This window comes from Neodiprion virginianus, chromosome 2 (assembly GCF_021901495.1).
Source record: "Neodiprion virginianus isolate iyNeoVirg1 chromosome 2, iyNeoVirg1.1, whole genome shotgun sequence".
In the NCBI taxonomy this organism is placed as follows: Eukaryota; Metazoa; Arthropoda; class Insecta; order Hymenoptera; family Diprionidae; genus Neodiprion; species Neodiprion virginianus.
This window is the reverse complement of record NC_060878.1, coordinates 8,372,555-8,389,959: the sequence shown is the minus strand read 5'-3', so window position 1 is coordinate 8,389,959 and position 17,405 is coordinate 8,372,555. Positions and strand designations below refer to the sequence as shown.

The following is a 17,405-nucleotide window of genomic DNA, read 5'->3' as shown; positions in this document are numbered from 1 at the left end:
CATTTTCCATCGTATCGTCTTTTCACGTGCAATATGTCCTTGATTTACTATTTAAATAGATTAAAGTAGTGTAAAATTCCGAATTTTGTGCGTTAAAAAAAAAAAAGAAAATCGCATCACGTAATACACACGTGACACAATAAAAATGGAAAGCAGATGTAAATTCGGCACATTAAAACCTTCATATCTATAATGGATATATTATTATGATTATTATTATTATTATTATTATTATTATTTTTTAAAGGTGGATTTTTTTGCGGATCTGTGTCACAGCAAAAACAAGGACACAGAGAGATAGACGTCTCGCCAAAGCAGCGAGAATTCGTTCACCGATGGCCATGTAGCTAATAATTTTTGATCCGTTGAAAACTAATCGATCCTATAACATTGATCGACGTTAAATACCGTGTGGAAAATCTTTGATGTAAAAAATGTTCTCACACATACGCATGGCGTTTGTTTTTATACCCCATTTCTGTCAACCTTCACCACCCAGGGACCGAAAAAGCTGAAATGTTATGGAATACTTATACCTACGTGCGTTAAATTCGATTTCGAGCACTCAGCACGACCCGTTAAACAAAATTATCGCAAACCTCACGTCCGCCTAGCAAAAATACGTTCGCAATATTACTTGTGCACTTGGAGAAAAAGAACTGGCCGTGTTTGATTTCCAAATATTTTATCGTAATCAATCGCACCGCAAATTGTTCGATTCATTAATCGGTGATAATTTGACCTTCGTCGAGATGACATTTTTTAACACATTTTCATGACTCTTCAAATCTGTTCAACAGTTTGTACTGTTCCAGAGTATTCATCGGTATACCATTAACACGGTAATGGGTTTTGCACAAGCAGGCACGCCTGTCGGATTCACGTGGGTTCGGATATATTATTAAAGTTTCAAGGGCGCGGTTATACCCAAAGTTCTTCAGAGACAAAACGCGACGAGACGATCTCCGCAGTCTGAGACAAACCTTGGTGCATTTTGGCACGGTTTTGAGCGACGAAAACGTTTTATGCATATACATTTTTAAACATATACCTACGCGTATAATAACAGTTTTACGTATATATGTATAAGTGAAACTATTTCTGAAATACGGAAATGTTGGATGAAATTAGCTGCGATATGACAACGAACCGCGCAAACGATTCGACAAATGGTTCACTTAGCGCCGGATGAGAGTAACGAAATAACAGAGACTAGTCGTAAAAAGAAAAAGAGAGACAGGGTTACGCGTTACAACACAAAGAATAAATCAAATTCGCAATTCACAGACACAGGAATATTATTTTTAGTTTTATTATACCCACCTTGAGACGCGTTGTCTTACGATGCTTGGGATATTTTTATATCCAACAGACATTTATTCAACCATGGTATAACACGACTATCCACCTGTCGTCTGGTCGTCAACCCATTTCTGGTTGACCAGCTTGACCGATTGCGCAATGAATCCACCGCCGTCTGATGGCTAATTTTAATGGCGGAGACCATATCGCGTTGTATAATTGGTTCGCGAATTCGCTTTCAATTTTCGTAATTTTATCTCCTTGCTCGCATTTGAATCTGTCGTATTTATGCCAACAATACGATGATAATTTATTCTCACAAATGATATTTACGTATACCGCTCGTTGTGTTATATTACGTACACACGGTACACGCGTCGTTATACTCGTCGAAGCGCATAATGTATACACGATTAAGAAGTGGAGTATAAATGAGCGAAAGCCTATTCAAATATTTATAGATTGCAGACACCAGCGGCACTGACCTAGGGTCAAAAAATAATAATCAAAACCGGCTTGGAACGATCCGACAACCTGGAAAGCTCGTTTATACTCCCATCAGTCGATCGTAACGAATAAGCTCGAGTAATTTCCTTCTTTCGTTACCAAGTTCGATTTACAATTTACTCGAACCTTTCTCAAACGTTTCCTATATACACTGAGTAAAATTTCATTTGTAACAGTAACTAGCGAAATTTAGTAAAAGAGGTATCGTTGAAAAAAAAATGTTTGAATATCGTTGGGATTACAAAATTCAAGGATAGAAGATAAAAGAGAAGAATTAGCGGTGCTAATTATCGACCAAGCATACTTATATACGAGTTCTTTTATTCATTCAGCGATGTGTGAGGCGTCGAGTATTTTGACATGGATAAACATGAAAAAAGTGCGACTTGCATCATTCGTGCGTGACGCGGGTCCGTAATTACAACCGACTAATTCATAGACGTGTAGCAACGGTGTCGCTTTACCAACTAGCCAATAATTCATTACAGATTTTATCGTTTCCTCGATAGGTATCGGCAGACCAGATTCAGCACAAGAAGAGTGCGAAAAAGAGTCGTATTCAAACACGGTGACTGTAACGTTATCCAGGGGAACGTAGCGAAACGTCGAAGAAGATATTTGCAGGTTTGTGTGTAAAGCGAATTTAAGCTGGAGGCTGACTTTCAGCCTTTTTTTACAATTTTTTTTTTTTTTTTTTTTTTAGTCAGAAGAATTAATTCGAATTTTATCCAACTTCGACATTATTTTATTGATATTTTGAATTACATTTAAAAATCTTTTCAATTTTTGTCAAATTTCCGGGTAATGTGCAAGCAGCAATATTTATCTAAAAGCAAAATGGCTGTTTTTTTGGTATTATTAACATATTTTCCTGATAATATGAACCTCATTGCTGGTAAAAAATTGTAAATATTGAAGTGTTGACTGGTGTTTGAAAAAAATTTCTCGATCTCCGCAATTTTTTGAAACTTGTTTTTCAATAAAAAAAAAAAAAAAAAACCCTTAAAATAATGATATCGCCACAATTGTTGGTTCGTATTCTTGGAAAACCTGTTAAAAATGTTTCAAAAAAAAAAAAAAACAACCATTTTACTGTCAGATAAATATCGCGACGTCCACATTTCCCGTAAACGACGAAATCGGACAACGACCTTCGTTGAACAACAATCCATAACTTCGACATTTTTGCCAAAAACGATTTGTTAAAATTTGTAAATGTAATTGAAAATGTGAATAAAATAATGTCAAAGTTGGATAAAATTCCAATTAATTCTTTCCATCAAAAATCAAATTCATAAAAAAAAAAAAAACTGAAAATCAGCTGCTGGTCTTTTTATCAATATCGTTATTGTGCTTTCAGGACATTTTCACAACGCTTGTCGACGCCCAGTGGAGGTGGACTCTCTTGGTATTTGCCTTGAACTTCTTACTCTCATGGCTCGGATTCGCCCTCGTATGGTGGCTAATCGTCTACACTCACGGAGACCTCGACCACGTCGACACGGAAAACCCGAACGACACTTTTATACCGTGCGTCAATGACATCCACGGGTTTACAAGCTGCTTTTTGTTCTCTGTGGAAACCCAGCATACCATTGGGTAGGTGCTGAAGTCGAACAACTTAATTTTAGGCAAGAGTGGAAGTTTGTCACATCAATGGTGGTTTCAGGCTTTTTACGTCCAATTTTGGGTTACTTTGGGTATCGTTATCTTGACAAACGGTTGGGATGCGGAAACTGACGAATCGGCATTTTTTCCTAGCTTACAAAAAGTCTGCACTTAAATTATTGTACCAAGTCTCAAGCTCCTTATCTTACAATTAGAACCTTGAGCACTGAAATCAAACCAACGAAATACTTTACATGCGTAAGACTTTTCTACCCTGTATCGTTTTCAGATACGGTTCAAAACACACGACCGAAGAATGTCCCGAAGCGATATTCGTCATGTGCATACAGTCGATGACCGGTGTTATGATCCAAGCCTTCATGGTGGGCATAGTTTTCGCTAAACTGTCTCGACCTAAGAAGAGGACACAGACGTTACTATTTTCGAGAAACGCTGTTATCTGCCAACGAGACTCCCAGCCCTGTTTGATGTTCCGAGTCGGCGACATGCGGAAGAGTCATATAATCGAAGCTCACGTTAGAGCTCAGCTCATAAAACGGAAGGTGTGTTTTAGAGCATTGCAATTTGTTGGAGAAAATTTTCAATCAGCTCGTTAAACTGAGTCGCTTGGATGAAAATAAATAAAAATAAATTTATTGCATTTTTTTTTTTTTTTTTTCTTTTTTTATTTTACCGCTACACGATCGGGGTATCTATAATTTATGAACAAGTTTGAAGAACTCGTTGCGACGCAGTTAACCAAACTACGAACAATTTCCTCGAACATACCCGTGTCTGTATAACTTACGACGTACACGATTTATAAGATTTTTATCATTTTATCATTTTTATTAACTACTCATCGTAACCTCAAGGAATATTTCAGGTTACTCGGGAAGGTGAACTGTTGCCATTTTTTCAAACGGAATTAAAAGTCGGTGGCGACGGTGAAGAGGACAAGATATTCTTCATATGGCCAACGACGATTGTTCACAAGATAGACTCGCGTTCGCCGCTTTACCATCTGTCGGCAAGCGACATGCTGAAGGAAAGATTTGAAATTGTAGTGATACTCGAAGGTTCGTAAAGTAAAAGCGTCAACTGTTCATTAATGGGTTTCAAGCTTTAAGGTTTCAAGTGTCTCACTATTTTTTTGCAATTCAAAACTGAAACCAGTTTTCGTTCTATAGAAATTTTACTTGTCCGTGATCGACGTATCGTTTGTATTTCCCGCCACTCATTGCATTGTGACATAAAATTTGCTTAGAAAGGAAACTCGTTCCAGTTTTGATAAAAAAAAAAAAAAAAAAAAAAAAAAAAAGTCGTTGGAAACCATTAACGAACATTACTATACTACCCACGTATTTGAATAAAACAACATTGCCCAACTTTCTATCTCATTTCTCCTCCGTTTAAGGTGTCATCGAATCAACCGGGATGACAACGCAGGCGAGAAGCTCGTATTTACCATCGGAAATACTTTGGGGGCATCGCTTCGAGCACATAATAACATTCAGAAAAGAAAGCAGCGAGTACGAGGTGAATTACACGCTTTTCAACAACACCTACGAGGTTGACACACCCTTGTGCTCAGCTGCACAACTGGATCAACTCAGAGCGCTTCACCGCACCAAAGATGGTAATGGACACCTATCGTCAAGTTTTCACTTCGTTCAAGTCCAACGTTCAATGCGCCAGACGCCTGCCTGCGGGCAACCGGACCTACGTCCGAGTAAACGTGACTAAAAAAATTAATATTCGAGTAATTTTTGCCCTGAGAAGATACACTTGTTGGTCATCTCAAAACATCCGTTTGGTTCTCCGTGAGTTTTTCAAAATGACTTTCATACAATTTTTGGCCAAATCGGTTGAATCATTTTTCCTGTCGATACCTAATATGAGTAAATAGTTCGTCACGAATTCGTTGATAAAATAAAAATTTTCCGGGATTAATTGGTCATTGGGCATTTATCGTGCCTGATAAAGAAACTTGGAGTAATTAGAATGGTAGGAGTTAATTACAGTATTGTCTAGGCGTGACAAAACGAGCGGAGAAAATTTAATTAACCCCAATTGAGATCCACTTGGTTTAATTGAATCTGTGGTGACACACTGAACTGTAGTAATGGCACGCGACTGGACGAGGTCGACGTCAAGTGCCGAGATGATATTACCGTATCAATCGGTAAAAATTAAGCGTCTGCAATCGTAAAAAGAATATGTCCGTTTTACTTGAGCTTGTATGAGTAATTGTTGTATCTAATTGAAATATTAACGATTTGGCGTATGAAGACCACGGTGCGGTTAGAATTCCGCTTGTTCTTGTCAAACCGTTGAAACGTTTCCAATGCTCCAATTCCACTCGTGTGAATCAACAACTTACGGGATGGTCTCACTTGAAATGTGACGCTATATTTTTAAGACAATCGCTTACCTTTCAGAGCGGGCAAGTTCGGGAATCTTCTCAGGAATCAGAGACGACTCGAGCAGCTCTTTGGCCACCAGTTCTGGATCGAGTTTGGCATCTTCCACGGGTGGTCTGCAGATGCAAATACCGCCAACACCGCCTACGCCCATTCCAGTTACGGTGACTGGTCCTGACGATTCTCCCCCCTGTGGTAGCATCGACTACGACCCAATTATGCAGCGGAATCAGAGATTGGCTAGTTTTTACACCCAGGACGAGGTGAGCGGGAGTGAAGATCTGTTCTTTCTCTACACTGAGAAAAATTTCATTTGTTACAGTAACTATAAAAATTCAGTAAAACAGGTATCGTTAAAGAAAACGGTTTGAAAATTGTTGAAATTACGAAAAACGAGGTACGCCTAACCATTTTGCGCTATTGTCGATCCATTTTGGTATTTGGTACAAGCATTAAATTTTCGCAACAGTTGCAAGAAAATATAGCAACAGGGATCGTAATGGGAAAGAATAGTAACGGATACTAGACATTTTGGGAACAGGTACAAAACTAATTTTCATTTTCTAGCTAGAACTATATTTTTCGATTGTGGTAAAAAAATGAAAATAGTTAAAGACTGAGCGGTAACCGGAACTAAAAAATTTCTCTCAGTATACTTCATTCGATGAAAACTTCATTCGAGTCTGTTCCGCAGTTCACGGATCCGGAAGACCTGCGGAGAAACGCTAGCTTCAGTTCGTCGAGCTACACCGTCGAAGACCTGAAGAACCAGCAGGACTACAACAGAGTACTCGAGGACATAAATGCGTGCTTGAGGAAAAACCGTAAATGCAGTATACCGGCCAAGGAGGACCGGAAGATACAGAGGGAAGGATCCAGGCCCGCAATCCAGGACTCCAGGAAATATGACGCCAGAGGAACGGGAGACGGGATGAGAAGATCGGTGTCAAAACCGATCTTCGAAAGCCAGAGCCACCCGAGTGCCATGAAAAAGTCGCCGTCTCGATCGACGATAGATTCGAGGTACTGGAGGGAGTTTTATTTTTTCATCGTAAGACGAGAACCTTACTGACGTTTCTCATCGTCGTGCTTTCAGACACACGCGATTCCACGATTCGCCCGAACGGACGCACGAGCCGAGCGACTCGAGGGCTCTGCCGAGGAAAACGAGTTTGAGTGACGGTAACAAAACCAAACAGGAACATCACCACGGTATTCCGAAGAAGACCAGCTTCGTACTGAACGAGGGTGAACCGATAAGGATCAGTCCCGAACACAGCCGCGTGGAATCGCGGGAAAACCAACGGCTGCCCGAAGAAACAGTTATCAGGATATCGCCACCCCCGGTCCCTCATCAAAAGACTCCGGAGACCAACAAGAAGATCAACAGTCTTCAATCACAGCACATCGGCCCAGAGGAACAAGTGTAGAGGTGAGTGATTATTCTTAAAGTCGTATTGCGATCTCTGGCACAAAGTCAATGGGTACCTGTTTCATCGTTTATCACGCAGAGTATCAATCAACCGTGCAGTTACTGAAAGACGGTGCGTTACTAAAAACCTTTGTCCACTTTACACTGCTGTTAATCCACACATTGATATACGTGCTCGAATCCATACGAATACACTATGTTTTGTACTGTGTAATCATGGTTACAGGTACCTTAAAAATTTTGGTACCTAATTTGACGACCGAGCGATGATCGTCAGCTATCTATATCCTCAAATCCATTCCAATGGTCTGGATCACTTCGGTAAAAATGTACTCCAATGATTCAACTCATGTTATAGTCACCGTGGTTTATGGATGAGAAAACAATCTGCAGTGATTTGTAAGAGAGAAGAAACGAATGTAAATGAACATATCGGTGAGATAGAAATTAGGATTGCAAGATTGACAAGTGTAGATAAGGTATAGCGATATCTGTACAGCAGCAGTAACGTGATCCGGAATAGCAGCGATGCAGTTAAAGGTTGGCAGAGATTCCCGCTGTTCAATAGAACAATTGAAAATTGTCATTCGAGCGTATAATAATAAACGATAATAGAGCTGCTGTACGATCTTGTAAATTGGAACACAAAGGATTGCTTAGCGTCAAGGTGTGCACGGCACGAGTGGAAATACGTGTTATAGAGGCATCCTGTCTGCCAACAGGCATCAATCAGTTAATCCCTGGGACGCCGGTTCTCTCATGCGGAAGTTAATTTGCCTGTTATACAAAGCGTGCCTAAAGCATGCCGGATAAATTCTCGGAACATCGTGGGCCATCTCTATTCCTAGAAGGTCTTTTACCCACTTCCACTAAACCGCCGATATTGCTTTTCCGTTCATCTCTCTTCTTACTTTTTTTTTTCTTATACAAACGTACCGCAATCAGCGTTCGCCCCTCCCATTAATCGCTTTCAATTACGTGATGAGTAAAATGTGCAGTATTTATGTTTAATTTTTTGTAAATTTCAGTCGACTTGAACGACGAATTCCTGGGGTAAATCCTTGTAACTTGTTCATAATTGACGTGATGTAATCAAGCTTTGTCTAAAAATTTTTCAAGTCTTAACAAAGATATACGCGTACTTGAGAAAACGGAAACGTCAGTTTACGTAAAGTAGCATATTTTCATTACACGGTATTGTCGACGGTGCGAATTAGCCGCGAAGCACGTGTTCGTAGCTGCTGACGTATGTTATACGTACACATTTACGTATTATATACATGTGTAACAAAGACTCGGGGTAAACCTGATCGTATACCTACGTTCAGTTAGGATTGCGTGGTGTAATGTCGGTTTTATGTACGCGAGTTGGTAAGTGGCTGGATAATATAACGCATGGTAGGTACGTACCTACCGAAGGTTTCAAGAGGTGGGGGACTAGCAGCTGATATTAAACAATTGACTGGCGTGATAACGAGGGCACTTCCCGCCGCTATATAAATTCATCCTGCCCGCCAACGGATGACTGACTCCCATCCTCTCTCTCTCTCTCTCTCTCTTTATGCAGTATCGGATATAGGTATACATACGTCAGTTAATAACGCGTCACATCGAATCACCGCAAGCCTGTAGAGAGATCGGTACAGATACGAATATAACAGACATTCGGTCATCGCGAAATATTTCACTCGAGATAAAAAGTTTGGTTTATGACTCAGTGCTTAAATTTTTAATATCGCCGATCGATCGATCGATCTATCAACCACGTAGAAAATTTATAACCGTCAGTGATCCGCGTTTGTATGTATAAGCGATGAGTCAGGCTAAAATACAGCCAAACCGAATAACGATCGTCAGCAAGATTTACTGTCCGAGTAAATTATATGGTTCGAGAAAAGTTTAAGGAATTCGTATACGTGACAGGGAGGAAAATTTCTACGACTTTTCTGTTGTTACATATATACCGGTGACGATGGATGTTTCTAACCATGCCGGCGCATACAACCGATTTAATTAGTCGGTTCTGATAAGCTTCTTTTACACAACGTGCAGCGAGACTCGGGTCAATAAAACCTTATGCGTCTACCCGGAGGCTCGTGGCGCATATAACAACCTACCTCCTGTACGGGTTACGGTAGGAATACCGAATCGTGATTGACGTATCGAATGAAATCGGTCGAACATACGCCAACGGCACTTCGAATCTACAATGCGTACGCACTGCGTATAATGGAATACGTGATGGAAAACCGAAACGATACAAGACTGCAAAGGCAGTTGTTGGCGCTGCTGAAGGGATACCGAGGAGGAGGAACACAAGGACTAAAGCTTCGCATTCCAGCCTCCTGGACAGTGGTATAACGAAACACGATTACCTACATCCATTTTGCGTAAGGTGAGAATTTTAATCGTCAACAACGTAACGCACCGCGTCAATTTGTCGGGCGAAATACATCGGCGACAGAACGACGTTAACAAACTGTAAGGACCTCTTTCCGTGGTATCACACGTCGTGAGATGTGGGTGTAGAGGTATGCAATTGTAGAAACGCACACGTAAGCCTGCGACGTGTCATTTGGTAATCAACATATTAGACCGAGGACGGTAGACGACGGAGATGGCGTAACAAGTTTCACTAACACCTACCGTCTCCTGTACGATGACGAAGACGAATTATGTACATTGTATTCAGGAAACGAACGCAATCCAAGCCGGTGTAGGTACTGTTACATTTTTCTGAGGTATGTCATACCCTGGATCAAGGACGACCTTGTCGTGCGTTCGGATAAGATGCTTGCCTGAAAACCAGTTGAGATTGTGCGATGAAACGCAAAGACGAAAAGTCGTTTGTACGGTGCGCGATGTACCGTAAGGTAAAATTCATGATCCGAATGAAAAGAAACGCTTTCGACATCTGACGTGAAGTAGAAATCAAAATCGATTTCATTTCAATTATATTTACACTGGTGATGTATCATCGCCAATAACGACAATGACGACACAGCTCAACGAGTTTGACGTCGTATGCAGAAATAGTCGAAAGCGATGCAATTTTCAATGCTGCTGTCGAAATTCGTACGTAAGTACGTTGTGTGGATTGTTTTTTTGCCAGTATCGACGATGTACGTGGTAAAAATAAACTTGTGTACAACGTGTTACGATGTATTGTACCTACGTGTATTTTTTCTCCTTTCCTTTTTACTGCCCGATTGTTGGTAGTCCCGTTACTTGCCATTGGTTGAATAGTAAAAAAAAAAAAAAAAAAATACCAACAATCGCCAAGTTTGCAGGTCTTTGAGCGAGTCTGTAACGCGTGGAGAAATAATGTCTGAAAGTTGGTGACGATAAAGAAACGTCATTCCGTCGTTACGAGCTATTCTTGGAAACGATATTACTTACAGGTAAGCAGATTGCTAATGCGAAGATCAGAACGCGGTGTGACTGCTTCATCGTGACTCGGCGGATTTTCTCATATTCTCGTACGTGACTACCGAGCGAAGTAAAATCCAAACTTCTTCGTAAATAAACGGCCGCAATAACAATTATTCATCAGTCTTCGGTCTCGAACTACGCGTTCAAAAGTGCTGCAATTTCAGCATTGCGATTAAGGCCGGGGGGCGACCATTTCGATATAAATTTTCATGAAAAGATTCTGAAATGTTCTCGAAACTATGAGTAGTAAAGCCCTCAATCTCAAATTGCTCTAGGTATTTTCATTTTCTTGAAAAAAAAAACAAAAAACTGTCCAAGGCGTAACCCCCCACTCTTTATGAAAGACTCTATCATTTTTAAAACAAAATCAAAACAGGCACGATTTTGACAACCCGTCCGAAGAGTAGTTTCTTAGAGATTTCTTGAAATCTAATCTGTTTCACCGGGTGATGACTGCGCAAAAGTTCCTAGTACCAATATTTCGATTGAGTCATCAGTGTGTAACAGCGGATATACGCTTAGCAAAAAAAAAAAAAAAAACACACACAACTCGTATGCGATTTTCTCAAACATCCGTTTGATTGCCAAAACCGGTGAATCAACTCTCAGCTTAATGCATTCAACTTTGTAAAAAGACCATAATTTAACGTTAAGATTCGTGAGATAAAAAACCACATACGTTCTATCGCGATTGTCCCAGGTCATGGTCGGCAGAAATTAAGAATATTATACATGTATCGTTATTTCTCACTGCATGTAAGCTGTAATTTCGTCACAAATTCCACAAGCGCGAAGTGACCGAAGATCCAAAGACTACCGTACAAAACAGAAACAGGATTTCCGTACAAAACGATTACGTTAATCGATCCCGACGAACGAGCGAAGACTCTTGATGCCATGGGAGAATTGTAGCGGGAATACGACACTACGAAGATCCACCGTGAAAGATTCGTCGATAAGTTATATCAATGAGTCACACGGCGTTGTTCGTCCCGAGTTTTGCGCTAGCGAACCCGAAAGCGTAATTGTCAATTGGACGACGTGCGTAACGCGGAGAACAGACTTTAAAACAGAGAAACGATAAGTAGGTACGTTGGCGAGTAAAGAGACAAGGCCGTTCGCAAATGTCGAACATTATGATTTTCCCTCGTTTTCCGACAAACAGCCTAATACAAATTACGGTGACTCGCGTTACCGATGCAGAATATGCGACCGTAAAAACCGAGCACGGTTACGTTCAGAAACGCACCAGCGATTGTTGTAGGTGGTAGATAACTAGTTATCTGAAAAGGCCCTGAGCATCTGTCGTGTCACCGTATATGAGAGAAGTAGGAGGTACGAATGGATGAATGGTTTTGATGGTTGGATGGATATTCATGCACGTCCATACGATAGTATGAACTCGAGTGTGGGCCGTTGACGTCATATATAACGTCGGGTATGCACGATCACTTTTGCGCTCGTCTCTTGGTGCCCGTTAGCGACATCGAGCTGGTCTCTCTCTCATTTTCTCTCTCTCTCTCTCTCTCTCTCTCTCTCTCTCTCTCTCTCTCTCTCTCTCTCTCTCTGGCTCTGTGTGTTCGAGCCGACGAGCAATGCGGCAGTTGAAACCCGAGCCACCATCTTGCCTCTCGCGATTCTCGTACCTCACCCACCTCATGCCGTGATGGTCCCCGAGTGTCGCGAGTGCGAAACGACCGATTTGCCAAATATCCGTTCAAAAGTAAAAAAAAGAAAAGAAAAAACCGGTCGAGAACCGTATTAGCGATAGTGCGGAAGTCCCTCTTCGGCCAAAGAAGCACCGATCTGTTCCCGCGTAAAGTCGCGCACTTCCTCACTCAATGCCACGCTTTAAGTTCGCCGTTCTTCTACAGCTAGAGCAAGATAGTATACATATGCATGTGTAACAACGATCGGCAGTGTGCGATGACATGCTGTTTGACTTAATACCAATTTGTAAAGCCGTGTGTCACATGCGTGGGTGGATAGATCACTGTTCGCGATCAGCCGGCGGTAGAGTTTCAACATTACAGTTACATATTATACTGCATGAGGGGCATATTCCGAGACATCTCGATCAAGATTTCTACGTCGATGTCTCAGATTGACTGTATGATTGTTTTTGTTATTGGTTTTTTTTTTTTATTTTTTTTTTTTTTTTTTTTTTTATTTTTATGAAAGTACATTACAAAAAACGAAATCGCAATTTTTTGCACAATCTTTTCGACCCAGCGTACACTGAGAGAAATTTTTAGTTCCGGTTACCGTTCAGTCTTTAACTATTTTCATTTTTTTTTTTTTTACCACAATCGATAAATATAGTTCTAGGTAGAAAATGAAAATTAGTTTTGTGGCTGTTACCGAAAAGTCTAGTATCCGTTACTATTCTTTCTCATTACGATCTCTGTTGCTATATTTTCTTGCAACTGTTGCGAAAATTTAACGCTCGTGCAACGATAATTTGACGTCAAAGACTTGTTTGACTAAAAAAAAGTAGAGTAAACCGAACGAACTGATTTTGCGTTGCAATTGCACAAAAAAGGATCGACAATAGCGCAAAATGTTTACGCGTATCTCGTTTTTCGTAATTCAAACAATATTCAAGCAGTTTTTATAACGATACCTGTTTCATTGAATTTTTCTGGTACCTGTAACTGATAAAATTTTTCTCAGCATATCTCAAGTATAGTTTAAAAACTTGAAAACCAGACACCCCCGAGGTCTGAAAAAATTTTGTAAAATATAACAAAATTTTTAGCCAATCTGAGACATCGACGTAAATTCTTGATCGAGATGTCTTGTTATGCCCGATGTATACATATATCGTGTATATTGTATATACCAGCGTTTCCGCATCGCCAATCAATTCCAACGATGACTTTTAAATCCAACTTCCCACCGAAGGTGGGCAGGAATTAATTGCAACCGTATTCAATGCCGTTTATCACGTTTTAATCTTGTCTTATTTTTACGGGAAACATTAAGCGCTTCTGCACTATACACTGATCGCGGTTTCAATTACACGGTATTTAATAAACGTTCAAGTTGAAACTTGGAACTCCCGATTCGAGAGTTAATGCATCTATTTTTATATGAAACGATTGACCCCAATACGGAACCATGTGATAATAATCGGTATTAACACGTCCAGTTACAGTGTTAACAAATTTTCAACTCTTTTCGTACGATTTTTCGTTTAAGAACACTACAAAGAAATTTAACCCTCGCATCTTCTTACCGGTAAAAATATTATTACTGTATACTAATGAGATGCATGGCATAACGATCGTATCAGATATACTGTATACACTATAGTGAGTTGAATTATAACATCTTATAGGTATATATATATATGTATATATATATATATATAATTCTCGAAGGTTTATAAACGAGCTAGTATAAAATAAATTGTTCGCGCAATAACTGAAACCCGGAAATGGTGGATTATACCCGCATATAATACGTGTATATATACATATAATATATATATATATATATATATGTATACCTGAGCAAGGCTAATTTCCCCTCATTTAGTAATTCAAAAGTTGAAACAGAGAAGAAAGAATAGAAGAATAGTAGTAAAAAAAAATTAGAAAAAAGAAAGAAACAAAAGACATTACGATTAAATTACTGAAATTACAAACTGACATAACCTTGCCGATCTCCTGCTGCACGTTTCCCGCCTCGGCGAGCCAGCCGGCATTCGCTGAATGGGCCCATCATCATTCCTTTCTAATCTATACTTTATAACAGACACGAATTTACGGACAAAGGCGTGTTGCACAGGTAGAGAAAACACACACACTCGTATAAATATATCTCGCAAATAGGGGTCGCGGGTAGCACAAGCGAGAGAGAGAGAGAGAAGAGAAAAATAAAAAAAAAAAACAATCCGTCCAGCGAATGATCTCACAGGCTGATCATGAGGTCCAGCTACGAAAGAAGTTTGAAATCGAAGGTAACCGTTGAGAACGTTCGATTATACGAGATGAAAATTTTCGATACTTGGACCAGATTTAAATACATAATAACGACCATGCATATTCATAGGCCGAAGGTGTTTCGAAACCTGAATGTTTGCGTACACGTATCGATGTATCATGTACAGGTACAGATACAACGTACGTCTGCTATAAATCGAATTGCGATCATCTTATTCTGGTTTTTTCGAAGCCTTTTTTTGTGCCAAGGTGATGGTATATAATATACCTACTCAGAAGAGGGACAAAGAAGCCTAGGGCAGGCAGAGCACCTTTGTGATCTAGGTTTACGGATAATATGGGTCATCATGACCACCAGGTGTAACCTCCACGCGTATTAAATTCAGGGCTTTAATTGCTCTTACGATCCTCCTCGTCTAGGCTACACGTTCTACGATCTGAGGATGTATGGTTTTCATGGGGTATATGTTGAGAAAGAAGGAAATTTGAGACGCAGAGAATGGAACGAGAAATAGAGAGAGAAAGAGGGTACGAGCAGATAAATTCCCATAGAGACTCGAAGAAGAGATGTGAGTTTTTAATTTGTGCCAAAGCTACAAAATTTCGTATAATGTAATTAAATAACCAAATCCAGATCAGATAATCAATTTGAAACATTATTTTTAATCGGTAAAGTAGCATCTGTAATAAATTATTAATAATCTGATCACCCTTCAAGAAACCGTCTCGTCGATAATCTCTATTCTCTAATACACATTTTGACCGTCATTTTCCTATATTCAGGCTATTCAATACGGGAAAACTTTGTGAAAATGGAGATGATTAGGGTTTCAATAGTTTTTATTTAACGCGAGCACGTTTTACGCGTTTTTCCATGCAGAAAGTACCCGTTTCTACGACGGCCGAATGAGTCTGCGAATGCGCTTGCGCGGAATGCTTGAAAGTGGTCATTTCTGTACTGCGCGCATGCGCTTCCAAATCTGACATCACGCGACCCTAACCTCAATTTCGTGCTTCGTAAAAAACGCGTAACATGCTCGTGTTATAGGCGACGGTCTTTTCGCCTCGCGTGTTTTCAATATTCGTTTTCGGCTCACCTACCTCACTCATATTGCAAACTTGCAAACGGCTCGAAAAGACCGAATTTTGCCTCCTTGTTACACAATATGCTATTTCATAGTACTGACAATAAAAAAAAAAAAAAATAGGATACTTTAGGGAAATAGCGCACCTATGTACCCGTATATTACATCTTTTATCCCTATTTATAATACTATTTAACTTATTTGAAATTAAATTATATTTTCATTTTATACACATTACGTTGTTCCCTTTTGTTTGTTACATGTGTTGAACTGTCAAGCTAAGTTTGTTTGCTTGCAAGGAGTGAGGATATTTCTTTCCTTTCTTCTGTAAAATTAAACGATATAAAATTACGAACAAGTCGATGAATAAATGAAGAATTTTTGCACATGTTTTATTTCAAAAATTTTTTAATTCGATTACTCGAATTTCCATGCAGAGTTGTAATAAGCGTATTGATCTCTACATTTTGTTAATTCACAATTCAATCTCTCTCTATCTTTCAGGGAAAGGATACTGTGTCATTCTCAGAAAATTTCGTAAACAAAACATTTGAGTGACTCGTACAATTCGCGTTATATTTCCTATAACCAAAAAAGGATTCTGAATATATTATACATTCCGGACGATGTCTCATCGCTTGAAATTTTTTTATATCTAATATTTTATACTCGATTATCCGAATTTCACTACGATTTCCGTTGATTATTTACATAGTTAGCATGAAATTTGTACAGGTTTCGCCGTTTCTGTTCCTATTTTACTCACCCTCTCTCTCTCTCTCTTTCTCACTATTTCTATTTCCCTATACTCGTTTCAGGAAAAGAATACCGTCATTCTTCCGAAATTTACAACAAAACTTTTGAGTGACGCATATATTCGCGCTACGTCAATCTATACACAGCCGATTACTCACCTATTGGAATTAAATTTTAACATATTATTTCACGTTTCGTTGTTCCTTTATATAAAATTCGTTGCCGTCAATATAGCTCAGAATATCCGAAATTCAATGTCATTTAAATATGTATTCAAAGTTTCGTTCGATCAAACGCGATTATAAATCAATGCAATATTGCAGCCTGTCTCAAGTCAACAATTCCCTACTTTCGGACTGCTTATAATATAAACAAGCTTCGCTTACTCTTAAAGATTCCGTTACACCCACAGATTTCATATCAAGCCTCACCGATAAAAAGTTCAACGTTCAAACGTAAGAACAAGTTTTAAAATCCATTATCCTCTTCAAATTTCAATATCCAGTTTCATCGTCGGTAGAATCGTAAACAAAATAATAATAATTATTATTCCAAATAACGTCTGCAGCTCTACGTAAATCCCAGTTATTATACATATACATATAATAATCACAAAAAAGAAGATTAGCAAAAATAGAAAGAATCCTTTATACACATGTATACGTATACCTAGATGTACATCGAAGAGTACAATTAATCCGTTCAATTTAAGAGTAAGGAATGACTTTGCACGATTTTTAGATATTTTGGACATGTTTCAGAAATTGAGGTTTCTTTTTTTTTGTCAATATTTTTTGCGTTTTTCTCGCAACGTGAGAATAATTCTACGAAACGAATACCGGTAATCGATTTGTCGGAAAATCCCCCCCCCCATTTCACACATATACGCGACAATTATTTGACATCCTTTACA

General features: G+C 39.3%; 1 protein-coding gene and 1 long non-coding RNA gene across 13 annotated transcripts in view; one reads left to right on the top strand and one right to left on the bottom strand.

Moving 5' to 3' along the window:
• Positions 1 to 17,405, bottom strand: part of LOC124298622 (uncharacterized) — a 69,060-nt gene that overhangs the window by 16,373 nt on the left and 35,282 nt on the right. Inside the window, exons 2-3 of one of the 2 annotated variants that reach the window (XR_006906850.1) lie at positions 5,852 to 6,137; positions 5,360 to 5,617 (exon numbers count right to left, since the gene is read on the bottom strand). This is a non-coding gene — a long non-coding RNA (uncharacterized LOC124298622). Of the gene's footprint in view, positions 1 to 5,359; positions 5,618 to 5,851; positions 6,138 to 17,405 lie in introns of those variants that run through there. The other variant, XR_006906849.1, reaches the window with a different exon arrangement.
• The window catches only part of LOC124298619 (G protein-activated inward rectifier potassium channel 4-like), a 54,516-nt gene that overhangs the window by 16,294 nt on the left and 20,817 nt on the right, over positions 1 to 17,405 (top strand). For 8 of the 11 annotated variants that reach the window (XM_046750837.1, XM_046750844.1, XM_046750842.1 and 5 more), the window contains 8 exons: positions 2,319 to 2,433; positions 3,170 to 3,408; positions 3,707 to 3,980; positions 4,304 to 4,496; positions 4,835 to 5,056; positions 5,859 to 6,103; positions 6,535 to 6,863; positions 6,937 to 7,272. In XM_046750837.1, the coding sequence (XP_046606793.1) occupies positions 2,319 to 2,433; positions 3,170 to 3,408; positions 3,707 to 3,980; positions 4,304 to 4,496; positions 4,835 to 5,056; positions 5,859 to 6,103; positions 6,535 to 6,863; positions 6,937 to 7,270 (1,951 nt within the window). In that variant the 3' untranslated portion in view covers positions 7,271 to 7,272. Of the gene's footprint in view, positions 1 to 2,297; positions 2,434 to 3,169; positions 3,409 to 3,706; positions 3,981 to 4,303; positions 4,497 to 4,834; positions 5,057 to 5,858; positions 6,104 to 6,534; positions 6,864 to 6,936; positions 7,273 to 17,405 lie in introns of all 11 variants that reach the window. The other 3 variants (XM_046750833.1, XM_046750835.1, XM_046750836.1) reach the window with 1 other exon arrangement.